Source organism: Haliotis cracherodii, unplaced genomic scaffold (assembly GCF_022045235.1).
Source record: "Haliotis cracherodii isolate W230 unplaced genomic scaffold, xgHalCrac1.p SCAF_2, whole genome shotgun sequence".
Lineage (NCBI taxonomy): Eukaryota > Metazoa > Mollusca > Gastropoda > Lepetellida > Haliotidae > Haliotis > Haliotis cracherodii.
In genome coordinates this window covers 25,132,656-25,146,336 of record NW_027266275.1, presented here as the reverse complement: position 1 = coordinate 25,146,336, position 13,681 = coordinate 25,132,656, and the positions used below count along the sequence as shown (strand labels likewise).

General features: G+C 42.0%; 1 protein-coding gene across 2 annotated transcripts; it reads right to left on the bottom strand.

Annotated features, from left to right (window-relative positions):
* Positions 1 to 288: 288 nt before the first annotated feature.
* LOC139468860 (uncharacterized) lies at positions 289 to 12,950 on the bottom strand. Of its 2 annotated transcripts, XM_071250995.1 has the most exons (4): positions 12,879 to 12,950; positions 6,238 to 6,469; positions 2,097 to 2,381; positions 289 to 1,446 (listed from the first exon to the last, which is right to left on the bottom strand). In XM_071250995.1, exons 2-4 carry the CDS (start codon positions 6,365 to 6,367, stop codon positions 1,394 to 1,396), a joined length of 468 nt encoding a protein of 155 aa, XP_071107096.1. In that variant the 5' UTR covers positions 6,368 to 6,469; positions 12,879 to 12,950; the 3' UTR covers positions 289 to 1,393. The 2 variants fall into 2 exon arrangements, with proteins under 2 accessions (XP_071107096.1, XP_071107095.1); XM_071250994.1 differs by lacking the exon at positions 12,879 to 12,950 and having other exon boundaries at positions 6,238 to 6,610.
* Between the last annotated feature and the right edge of the window lie 731 nt (positions 12,951 to 13,681).

Here is a 13,681-nt window from a genome sequence, read left to right as displayed (position 1 = left end):
GAACTTTGTCGGAGTACAACCAGACACAATCAGCAAAGTCAAACATCCTTACCAACCAACCTCGTTTGTTGAAAAGGGTACTGTTGACCTATAATGACCCAAAATCCCCACGGGAATCTGACTTAGATATATCTTTCTGTATAATGTGCCGTTAATTTTGATGAAATGTACACAGGCGAAATTATGTACGTGTTCGCGTTTAAGTAAAAATATGACATGGGGTATTATTTGTCAGTGGCTTGGTGTGTCATGAGAGGAGCAATTCTAAGGAATTCAAAAGAGAAAAACTAGAGACATTAGTCCTTTTATTTTGTACATGAATGTTGATGAATCATACAAAATATGCAATGAAACATATAAAAATAGATAACATCAAATGATAACATTCTATCAAACGTAGTTGTGGTTTTGATTAAGCTTGTAACTGAAGCTAGCTCATATCCTTGCCTGTCAGTTAGATGTAGGGATATGGTGGATTCGGTCGTCGACACTGACGTCTGTGGCGAACCCTCGTGGCCTGGGTGACGACAAGTTAAAAACACACAGTCACGTCACCGTCAGTTACGATAGAACACCTCAAGAAAGTTAACCTTCGTCAGTCAACTTCGTAAGTTTAAAATGGCAGTTATGGAGAAAGACATATCGAAACACGAGCTGAACGCGACGCGCACCCTGTGTAGCCACACATCTACCAGCATGAGTAAACTATCCAGGTGTGGAAACTATGTGGGTGGCCTTGTTTTCGAAGTTAATGTGTTCACTGACACTTTTGTGACACAAAGTCGTTAAAAGCAGCACACACATAATAACCACTTGAACTTGCTTCTACAAAATATCGTTCTTAAGCACAAAATGTTAAAAACACTTCTTCAGTGTCCTCTCTATGCGCTGTCATTGATTTTTTTGCAGCAGCTGCAAGAAGCGATACAAAACGTAAAACGTATACCCTTGTACAAGACTGACGTACAGAGAGCATCACGTGGAGACATCAGTCCTGGCAATGTCCCTCACATTGAAGTCTGAATCGGTGACCAGCATCAACTCAATAGATCATATTTAATAGCTCCCACTGTGTCTTAAAGCTGTGATGCTGCTTCTTCGTGTTGATCCACCACGTTTTAGCGTGACAGATTACAAGTCTACCAACAACACTCATGTTCATGAGAACTCACAATCAGGTTATAAAAGCCACTTGTCCTATCACTCGAGGTGGAAAAAATGTTTCAGAACCAGTTACAGTATACCTGCAGTATTGTCAGGGCAATGTTGAGCTGTCATGAGGTGTTAGCTGTGATGATGTAGGATAAAGCAGTCGTTGATGGGCCATGGTCCCATGGCAAAATGAGCAGAGAATCACTGTCGTTGTTTGGGCAACACCGCAAATCGTTCGACCTCACCTTGGTTGTGGCATCTCTGGGAAAGCTTGGTGTCCGCTTGGAAGTAGACCTACAATTTGGATTGACATGATCAGTTCAAAGCGTTTAACGAATTTTGGTTTGTTATGCTTGTACAAGGGCAGAGGGAGCATAGATTGCAAGAAATAAAGACTACAACCCAAGTCGATTGATAATTCAAAACGTCAACGTCGGCGTTTCGATTATGTGCCGAAACAGGTTGTATCAGGCGTAAAGACAAAATAGTGATGAAAATTATATGCATGGGTAATAAACTAAAAAGTGATGAAACCAACTGTTCGTCTATAAAGCACAAACTATACCATTATTCTAAAAACGTGCAACCTTGTATTATACAAACAGGGAGTCGTTCATGCTAATTTGAATCTCGCCCGATGTGGTGGTTAGGATCTACCCCGGAGCGTTTAGTTTTAAATAGATAACTATATTTTAGCTTTCACACTGACACAACATGAATAAAAATGTAAAGTATGTAAAAATAAATATCACGTTATTCATGAAACGTTTGTTTTCAAATTGCAAGACATACAACGTCACGTCGACGTTCCTGAACAACGGGTGATATCGCCGACACCTGGTGTCCTCAGTATAGTATACACAGTATATGGGTTCAGATGCTATATTAACAGACTCTCATCAACGTGAGATACGACTATAAACACGTTCAGGTCATATACGTACTGTGAGCTTCGGGTTTGGCGGAGTCCTGTCTGGTTTCCTGTGCATACCGGAAGTGGTCCATCTCTCGCCCAGATTCCTGCGCATGATGCTGGGATCCGTCTCTGCAGCAGTCCTGTCTCTTCAGCCTGTCTACCAACATTTTCCTGTGGTAGAAGATGAGGCTCCCCAAGATCAGGAAGGTGATCAGAAACAGCAACACACATATGGCTATCACTGGCACTTGGGCTTTCATCACTGGATGTGTCGATGTCTCAACTGTCGTGGTTGAGGTAGTCTGCATGTAGTCTGTTTAGATGTAAAACAAAGATGCCGAATACAGTCAGTGTTAAACATAAAAGTGTGACACTATTGATACTGGCGATGCATAATTTATGGAACTATTTATGAATAGTATTTGAAACTGTGCAGTAATATTTTCAAAAGTGCCATTATACTTATATGTAATAAGTATATCAAACGCCTTTCTCATCACAAAGGCTCTCTTAGCATACATTCAGAGAGACATTCAGAGAGAAAGACAGACAGACACCCACAGATAGACAGACACGCACAGACAGACAGACAGACACACACATACACACACATACACATACATACATATATACATACATACATACATACATACACAAACACACACACACACACACATACATACATACATACACACACACACATACATACATACATACATACATACATACATACATACTTACATACATACACACAAAACACACACACACACACACACACACACACACACAAACACACACACACACACACACACACATACATACATACATACATACATACATACATACATACATACATACATAGCATGTGTAAAAATAAAACGACAACGCCAGAGAATAACAAATCTCGCTTATCAGCCCAAACGGATTCCATTTGGTGCTAAAGGCAAACTGGTGAAGAACATTAAATGAATGGATCAATCAAAAAAGAGACGACACCAGGTGTTCGGAAAGGGGGAGGAATGTTCCATCGGTAGCACCCGCCACTCACACAATTTGCACTTACACATGTTTGTTTGGTGGGTAAAGTCTTATCCAGCAAGACATGCCACACGAACGGCAGCGATCTCAGCATTAATGGGATTTCCGGATTTACGGAGTATGGAATGACGCGAGTTCACTGTATGTGAAATGGGGACAAAGGTGTTCTAATATATATGGTACATGTAGTTAATATAATTAATAAACAAGACACAGCAATCAGTATGCACTCGGTTATTTACAGACCGCCGTCATATAGCTGGAAAATTGCTGAGTTGCTGAGAGCGTTAAACAACAAACAAAACACAAACAAACAACAACTAACACAGGAAAGATACTCTTTTGTCGTAAGAGGCGAATATGCTTGTAAGAGACTACTAACGGGGTCGGGTTGTCAAGCTCGCTGACTTAGTTGATGCATGTCCAAACTGCATGTCGTCAATCACTAGATTGTCTGGTCTAGACTCGATTCTTTTCAGACCGCGGGCATACAGCCGGAATATCGGTGTGTGGCGTTAAACAACAAACAAACAACTAAAGCATATAATACACATTCAATTTCTGTATAATTTGAACAAAAGAGTCCTCTTTATAAGACGCTGCATACGTTTATTACGTGTCGTCGTGAAAAGGAAGTCATGACAAGGAAGCTGCGTGTAGATTTGCATTAGCATAGTGTCGACCAGGACCGCATAGCTATATCGCCCTTAGTTGCGGTTAACAATCAGACTTTACTGCGGCGGCTGTGGTTGGCGTATAAGGTTATTAATACACGAGCGTCAGTGAGTTAGTCACGACTGGCTTTTGTATTGTGTCTGTTGACTTGAACCCATCCCAGTGACGCCCACGGGTTACGTACGGTGCGCATATGTATTGCACAACCTGGATGCAATTCCGGGCTATGGCGATCAGCTGACATAATACGTGGGGCATACACTATACAAAGGTGAGGGACGGGACGCTCTGTTTCCTATTTTTCCATGCTTCACCATGCGGTTATCATAAAAATGGGAATGAGTGAGTATGGTTTTACCCCGCTTTTTAGCAATATTCCAGCAATATCACGGCGGGGGACACCAGAAATGGGCTTCACACATTGTACCCATGTCGGGAATCGAACCCGGGTCTTCGGCGTGACGAGCGAACGCTTTAACCACTAGGCTACCCGACTGCCCCTTATCATAAGAAAATGGAAATAGTATAGGTGAGGTGAAATGGGGTTTAACGTCGCGTCCAAGATTATTGCACTTATATAGCGACGTGCATGCACGTGTGTGTGTGTGTGTGTGGGGGGGGGCTCTTCTTGTACTTGTTCGGACTGATGCCGATTTATAGTGCTAGCCCACTGAGATACCATACTGCAGTTAAACATGAATACCCGACTCAGACACAGTATACTGACTCCGAGCCGACCAGTCCTTGTTTAGCCCCTTAATGCCGAGCGCCAGACAGGGTAACAACAGGTACCATCTTTTGGTATGGCGCGGCCGGGGATCGAACCCACGACCTTCCGCTCTCCGGGCGGACGCTCTACCACTGGACCACTGAGGCTGTCGGAAATATTATAAATATGTCACTATCCCTATAAGTGAGTAGAGTACATACATATAGACACGGAACAAAGGGGCTAAATGAGTGAGTGAGTTTGGTTTAACGCCGCTTTGAATAGTATTCCAGTTGTATCACGGCGTGTCAGCTTGATGTGGGAGGAAAAGCGAAGTGATGCAGGTCTCAGACGTTTACCAATTCGGTGAAACCCAGGAACACGGGCATGGTGCTGACCTAGAAACATTATTGGGGCGAACAGGGATTCGAACCGCGAATAAGTACAAACTGGACTCGAACTCAGACCACATGTGTAACGCGCTGTCCACTGGATCACCCTAGCACTGATAAACCTCAAAAGCAAGAACCACATAGTCAATGTATTTCTTCACAAGCCGATGCAGGTACAATCACGAAGTCCCCATTTCGTGACTCGCCTTGAATGACTTTCTATATTTAGTGAGATCTATATAAATATAATGACGGGGTATCCACCCCGATAACCTTTCTCAAAGTCACGTGATTCGTAAACTTGAAATTCTGCTCGACTGGCGTTTTTGACACAAAGTCACACAGGATAACGCAGCGGGAATAAAAACATTTCCTGTTTGTTGTTTACCTCGAGCTATTTATGACGGTTGCCTGTAAATAATGGCCTCAGGCAAACTAGAGATTCAAACTGTTTGCTACGATCCACGCTCCCTTGAGGTTCGATGACACTCAAATTGACACCGAACCTGACCGACCAAATCCCCGTGTCGCTTCCAGAAACCTCAAATAAACTAATGGCCAGAAAATATACTAGTTAATGATATAGTTGGCATGAGATTCGAACTGAAAGTTATTTAGCAAGTGATAGAGTAATGGAAATGATTTCCACGTAGATTATGGTATTGAAAGAACAAGATCATGATAAAGGCCTGGTGTGAGTGAATACGGTTTTACGCCGCGTTTGGTAGTATTCCACCAATATCATGGCGGGAGCACCAGAAATGGGCTTCACACATTGTACCCATGTCGGGAATCGAACCCGGGTCTTCGGCGTGACGAGCGAACGCTTTAACCACTAGGCTACCCGACCGCCCCTTAGCCTGGTAACAGACCAATTTGTCAACAGATATGGAGGCGAAATGAAAATATATATATAAAGAGTGTGAGAAAATATCCTGTTGAGGATGTTACTAGATCAATGTACAAGTTACTTATACTTATTCATGTTGCTAGATACATATGTTTGAAAAGTCAAATAAATATTGTAAATATCACAAATGATCCTATTTAAAACATGTTAAAATGCGATACAAGCATCACTTTAAACGGCATCTACGATGTATATACCAAACAGTGCATCCCGTGTTTTCCTTTGAATTTGATTACATTCCGTTTTACATTATTTAACATAATACTTACACATAAATACCCTGAAATAAATCAAGCATTAACCAAGCACTTAAATGTAAGGACGACTGTGAACATTATTTGCCATACAAGCAGAAAAGTGCGTGCTGTAGTTTCTCCGAGTTGTTGCATATATTTCTGTATTAATTCAATTGTATCTAAATTCACTCAAATATTCATATACTTACCAAAGCAGTACTTCATGCACTGGTCTCGAGTTGCCTGAATATCCATATTGTCACAGAGAACCGAACAATGGGTACAGCTCCTGGTAGGTTTATCATAGTACATATATTGTTCACAGCCCGTGTCTCCCATCTCGATAGCTTTGTTCCCAGTTGTAACTGTGTCGGCCTGTGAGCGAGTTCAGCTTTCCTGGGAGAAGTGCCCGATAAGACTCGCCTTTGCCCAGCTATACAGCTGAAAGGGACAGAGTGAGGTAGTTACCGTTACAGTGTACTGTATGGGATCCCGATTACATATACTAAACATGACCCCCGTAAATGCAGCACTATGTATGTAACTACAAGCAAACTAAGAGTGTCAGTTAGAGTAATAGCATTGAGGTGATATACTGATATAGAAAAATGAAGGATTGGCCGATCCTCTGACGCACATCCGTTGTGGAAAACCCGAACTATCTAGGACTTGATACATGTATCTGTCTGTGTGTATCATGTACTTTGTGCGTTCCGGGTACACCAAAGGACTCTTTCAGCAGAGCTGGACTAAATTCAAAAACAAAATATATGTATTCATATTAATTTATTGATAACTGAAACAAATAATATTGATGGTGGTAGGGACTAGAGGACTTTCCATGTTGATCAGTCTTTGACTGTGCACAACAATCCATTTATCAAGACAGGCCGGGGAGTGTGGGGGTGGGTGTGTGTGTTGGGGGTGGGGGGCGGGGGGATGGGGGGGGTGGGGGTTGGGGTGGGGGGGGGGTGGGGGGTTATCCTCCCATTAGTTACACGTCATATTTATCACACACCTTAAAACAACATAGGTCATGTCTGAATGCCCTGACTGGTCTACCCTATGTTACTAAGTTTTAGAATGGGGTGAAGTAAAAAAATCAGAAAACTGATATTTTACTTAATGTTCTTATAGACACAAAGACATGTCGTTCAAATGCATAATGGGGTGAAAAACAGAAAGTCACATCTCCAATACTGTCGTACTTCTCTGATTGAGAAGGTGAATAACCAAACATTTCGCCCCAACTTGTGAAAATACAAATAATATGTGCCAGCAGAAACTACATTTAAAATTTTAGCGTTCCAAGATTTAAAATCTTTAACTTCATTTTCATCCAGTTTAACGCAGTACTTTAATCTGCATAGATTAGAAATAAAACGTCAACATCAGAGAAAAGCCGGTCTCGATTATCGTCGAAACAGATTCCTTTGGGGGTAAAATGCAAAATAGAGGTGAAAAGTATATGAATGGATAACTGAAAATTGGTGATGACACCAGGTGTTCGCGATAAGGGTAAGCATGCCCTTCCTTAACGGTAGACATACAAGATTAATATTTTCTTACAAAAATCGAGATCTGTTAGAATAAAACCAGTATTAATTTTGTTTTTGTGCCCGTGTCGTGCATTATGAGTCTGACGTCGTTTTCCATAGTCAGTGAGTAGTTTGCCGTAATGCCGATGTTAGTTCCACCAAGAAACGGATCAACAGAGCTTACATATTATGACCTGGCTCCTTGATGTGAAGAGTCAACGCTTGTTTCTCAAAGCTAACCCACAGCTCCAACTGTAGACATTAATGTATCACTATGTGCATCCCGCCTTCAATGAAGGCACCAAATATATACTACTTTGGCTGTCCAGGTGAGCTAAAACCAGTTGGTCGTAAGCACGTTCTCAAGATAGTTCTATGGCAATGTAATGTAGCTGTGTGATTTGCAAGCCTTTATTTCTGGACTTTGTAAACAATTGGTGGCCATACTACAGTCATTGGCTGTCAGCATACCACAGGATGTTGATCACACACAATTCACATATTGCCATCAAACCGATCCTCATTAGTCGGGGACCAGATCCGTCTAGTGAATAGAGCGTCCGAGAGAGGAAGGTTTGTGGTTCGATACCTCACCGCGTCAAGACTTCAAATATGGTACTTGTGTTTTCCCTGCCTTGTGGTCGGCATTAAGCGAGACCGCCTCCGTGGTCTAGTGGTAGAGCGTCCGTCCGGAGAGCGGGGAAGGTCGGGGTTCTATCCCCGACTGGGTCATACAAAAGACGTTATAACATGGTACTTGTTGTTACCCTGCCTGACGCTCGGCATTAAGGGGCTAAAACAAGGACTGGTCGGCTCGGAGTCAGTATACTGTGTCTGAGTGGGGTATTCATGTTAAACTGCGGCATGGTATCTCAGTAGGCGAGGACTTTAAAACTGACATTAGTCCGGACTTGTACAAGCGGCCACACACACAGACAAACGTGCATGTACGTCACGTCAACCCCATTTCTCCTCACCTCGGCATTGAGGGATACAACACGTACGCGCTTATATAACCGCAACAATCAGCCCCTTTAGTCGATCTGTTACAAGCAGTATGATCTTGTGGACGGAAGGAAACCGAACTCGAGACATTGTTTCTGTTACGGATGAAGAAAGAAAGTTCTTTACAAAAAATCCCCCCACGTGAAATATAGGTATACCAAGTAACGTGTGCGTCTACATTCCACTTCCAATGTAAAACTTTTACCTTTGAATTCATTTTTCTGAGTAAGAATAATAACCAAGTGCTATTCTTCCTGGTTGCAAAAAAATCCTGGTTGCGATCCGAAATCAAGAGTATTCAAACCAACGATTTGTCACCTCTCACAGGCCCCGGATGTACGTAGAGTGAAATGTCACATGGTGATGACGTAACGACATGCGCCAAACAAGGTCCTGTACAACATATGTGTTGTCAGGCAGTTCTTATGATGAGTCCATGTTTAGAAGAAATAATGATTGAACTCCATATGTATTGCAATGTCATCCGTACACCAGGGCGCACGTAGTGCACCGTCTTTCCGCCGCAGTTACCGTCCCACCCGCGCAGTGATGGTCCAATCCCAGCAGTGACCGTAACATTGCGAAATGTATGCATCTTATTGTCGTGAATATTGCACGTACACTTTTACATTAGTCGGACTATATACACAAGCAAGCCATGCACTTTGCTTCATATCAATAACTCCATATTACTTCAATATTATAAAACATAAAAATATATCTGTACTTTGCCTCAGTACAGACTATATACGCAAGCAAGCTATGCATTTTGTATCATGCCAATAACTCAATACAACTTAAATACTATACAAAATAACATTATGTTTGTAACATGCATTAGGTCTCATAATTGTTGGAAAATCTCGAGACAGCACAAGTACATGCATGCGAAATGTCGATTTCTTTATCGTTACTAATGATTATTCTCTCGTTATTTCAATTATTTTCTCGTTGCTTCGATTTTTTTCTCTCGTCACTTTGATATTTTGGCAGAATTTCGATTATTTTCTCGTTATTTCAAAACTCGAAATTTCAATTTTTGTTCTCGTCATTTCAATTATTTTCTCGAAATTTCGAGTTTTTAAAATAAACTTGAAATAACACAAAAATAAGTAACGAGAAAATACACGCAGTGTATGCGAAAATATTTCAAATAATGAGTAAAGAACTCCAAATTTCAAGAAAATAAACAAGTAATTGAAATAACGAAAAATTTCCATTTAGTACAATTATGATAAAAGGCTTGAACGAACTAAGCTTTCCGGCGGAAATCGTTTCGAGATATAATAAATGTAGCAAGGTCACCGAGCCAAGACGAGGCATTGACGAGACTGTTCCTGTGTGTCATTAGTTTTGTCCTGTATCGTGGAACGTTCTTGTTGCAACTATGTGGTTTACAAGAGGTTATACAGACCAATAGAGTGTAGGATCTGAACTTTGACAATGCTGGTTGTATAAAGTTCCTTGATGTTGTGTTGTCAGTAGGCGTACAAACGTTTCTGCTTGTCAATGTGCCAATATGTCAGTCCTTGACTTTCTGTGTCACATGTCTATCTCTACACCTATTGGCAGCTTACCCTGAACGCGACGCCAGATTACAAACTACCGCCATGTGGCTTCGGCTGTGTCAGGGTTAGAAGATTTTGTCAAGTTGTCACTAGATGAACACTATACTCAAATATTGCTACATCACTTCCTTCCGGATATTGTCAGACGTCCACGTGCAGTTGCACCACCCAGGAACATACAACACCTTCAAAGAAAATGGCGGCGCCCAGTGACGACGATCTGATCGATTAATAATTATCTATATTATAATGAAACGGGTCTTACCACGCGAAGTGCATCAAATCACTTAAGCACTTTGATTAAAAACATGAATAGATTTGCAAAATATCTGTCGTCGCCCAGTTGGCGGTACAAATGCATGGCAAATCCTGCAGCCGACCGTAATTTGCACGTTGAAATCCATGATGTTTACCAACCGGATGTCTAGTTCGTTACGCGTTTTTGATTGGATTATGCATGGACTCTTTAGTCCAGCCAAAATATAACTCCATAATTGCAGCCTACTTTGGCAAGGGTGAAAAGTGGACTTTTATGATCATTCCCTTGCCTCGGGAAGATGGAACATACAGTAATGACTGAAAAGAGTTTGACGTCAAATAAACATTGATGAGGACCAGGACTATTCATCCAAATGGTAACGATGTTGGTAAATACGGTTAACTGACACCCCTCAAGAAATCCCCACGTCGAAAGATACAGTCATGCTAACAAGTAACCAAATTTCTGTCGCATGAAAAGGTCATGTTTTGTGATCATGACTAAATCTGAATGGGTATCTATATTGAGACAGCCCTATAGAAATGTAATGATGTCAGTGTTCGGCAATAGTGTCAGTGTTAGGTTCACGTGTTCCCTTTATGTAAATTACGAGCGGCTCTCAGAGCGCATCTCATGCAAGCAGGAGGCAAACATGACAGAGTGTATGTGTGTGCCAGTGTCATGCACTCGTATTGCTCTCTATTACCAGGAAGTAAAAGTACTGTATGTACCATATGGGCGGTTTGCCTTTTACGCAATATGTGCTTTAGAATTGGCATTTGATCACACAGATACCTGTCCATGTGAACAAACAAATCACTCTGCCATAATACTGGTATTATGATGGCAATATGTTTATTAGGATGAATATACCACCCATGTTAGGAGAAATGGATCTTCGTGATCTATTGTGGCCTGTTTTGACTTGATAAAGAGGTAACATGCATCATATATATGGAGGATATGTTTCGTGTGCTTCAATGTGTTTGTATGTGTCACAGTCTTTGTGTGACAGTGTCTGTGTGTGTGAGTGTGTGTGTCACTAGCTGTCTCTTTCAGTGTGTGTGTCAGTGTGTGTCTGTGTCAGTGTGTTTCAGTGTCTGTGTGTGTCAGTGTCTGTGTCTGTCTCTTTCAGTGCCTGTGTGTGTGTGTCAGTGTCTGTATGTGTCAGCGTCTGTACGTGTCAGTGTCTGTATGTGTCAGTGTCTCTGTGTCAGTGAATATGTGTGTGCCAGTGTCTGTGTGTCAGTGTATGTGTGTGTCAGTGTATGTGTGTGCCAGTGTCTGTGTGTCAATGTATGTGTGTGTCAGTGTCTGTATGGTCAGTGTCTATGTGTGTCAGTGTCTCTATGTGTCAGTGTCTGTACGTGTCAGTGCCTGTATGTGTCAGTGTCTGTGTGTGTCAGTGTATGTGTGTGTCAGTGTCTGTGTGTCAATGTATGTGTGTGTCAGTGTATGTGTGTCAATGTCTGTATGGTCAGTGTCTATGTGTGTCAGTGTCTCTATGTGTCAGTGTCTGTACGTGTCAGTGCCTGTATGTGTCAGTGTCTGTGTGTGTCAGTGTATGTGTGTGTCAGTGTCTGTGTGTCAGTGTATGTGTGTGTCAGTGTCTCTGTGCCAGTGTATGTGTGTGTCAGTGTGTCAGTGTATGTGTGTGCCAGTGTCTGTATGTGTCAGTGTCTATGTGTGTCAGTGTCTGTATATGTCAGTGTCTGTATGTGTCAGTGTATGTGTGTGCCAGTGTCTCTGTGTCAGTGAATGTGTGTGCCCGTGTCTGTGTGTCAGTGTATGTGTGTGCCAGTGTCTCTGTGTCAGTGAATGTGTGTGCCAGTGTATGTGTGTCAGTGTCTGTGTGTCAGTGTCTGTATGTGTCAGTGTCGGTGTGTGTCAGTGTGTGTGTGTGTCAGTCTCTCTGTGTGTCAGTGTCTGTGTGCAAATGGAATTCGACACAATTACATCTGATAGCTAGTCCTGTTGCAAACATCATGTTTGTAGACGTTTGCATTTTCAGTATGCTCAGTATTAACGTTTGGGAATATACATCAATGTCCGGTATTGAGACGTACGACAGGAAAAATCGGGCTGCATGGATTCCGGTCAGATGCTGATGACCATAGGGTGGGAGATGTATGTGACGTGTAGCAACCACCTGTTGCTTCACCCGGGCTCGATTAATGGCTGTGATATAACTGGAATATTTTTTACTTTATCGTAAATTAACATGCGCTCACTCACCTAATTCTCACTCCAAAAGTACGCATTACAATACGTGTCATGTTCACAATTCATTTAAAATACGGAGTAGAATAGGTCTTCAGCAACCCATGCTTGCCGTCAAAGGCGACTATGTTTGTCGTAAGAAGCGACTAACGGGATCGGGTGGTCAGGTTTGCTTACTTGGTTGATGCATGTCATCGTATCCCAACAAATAGACAATTCGTCTTGTCTTTCGTCTTTAAACGCAAAATATAAATCATTACCTGCGTAAAGCCCTTCTCCGTTTCTCTGCGCTCTGAAATCAATCGGTATGAAGGCTCAGCCAGTAGAAAGCCAAACTCTAGCTTAATGTAGGTTGAAAAACATGCGCACTTGATTAACCAGCGATGAACAGTCAGCACTATCGCCACGTGGGTGTTGTGTACCAGTGTTACGTACGCCGTTCAGGTTACATCCCGCCCCCACACAGGGTTTTCACATTCATTAAACAGGTTTCTCAAAGACATGTTAGTTCAAAGGGCAATCGTGTGTTTCTTTCTCAGATTTTTAGAAATACCACACAGGGACGTGTATGTATTATTATAAAAGTACGTCCACTGTAACGATAGTTTCATTGGAGTACATGGTGGTCGCCATGTATTGTGCATCATGCCCTGAGGTCAACACAAAGTCAATACATAACCCGGTCTATACATGGAACTGGCTGTGGTATGAAGTCATATAACGTTTAACCATGATTATTAAAGTTATGCAGCATTATGTATTTTACACATTTCAATATTCCACGAAATGTATTTTTCAAAATTGTAAAGGCAAATACCATAACAGCCGAAACTGTTTCAATGATGACGTGTTCGAAGTGGTATAACGGGGAGATTTCTTCTAATAGGACACAAAGGCACCCAACAAAGGCACCCCATACTGACACAAGTATCACCGCTAAAAACATGAAACCGAGGGTTTGAGGGCGGACACGACTGACCCACTGACCTAGAAACGTCAGACACCTCTATGGTCGGTTTAGACCCAAAGTCTGACCTCGATTATGAACCTTGGTCAGTCAGCA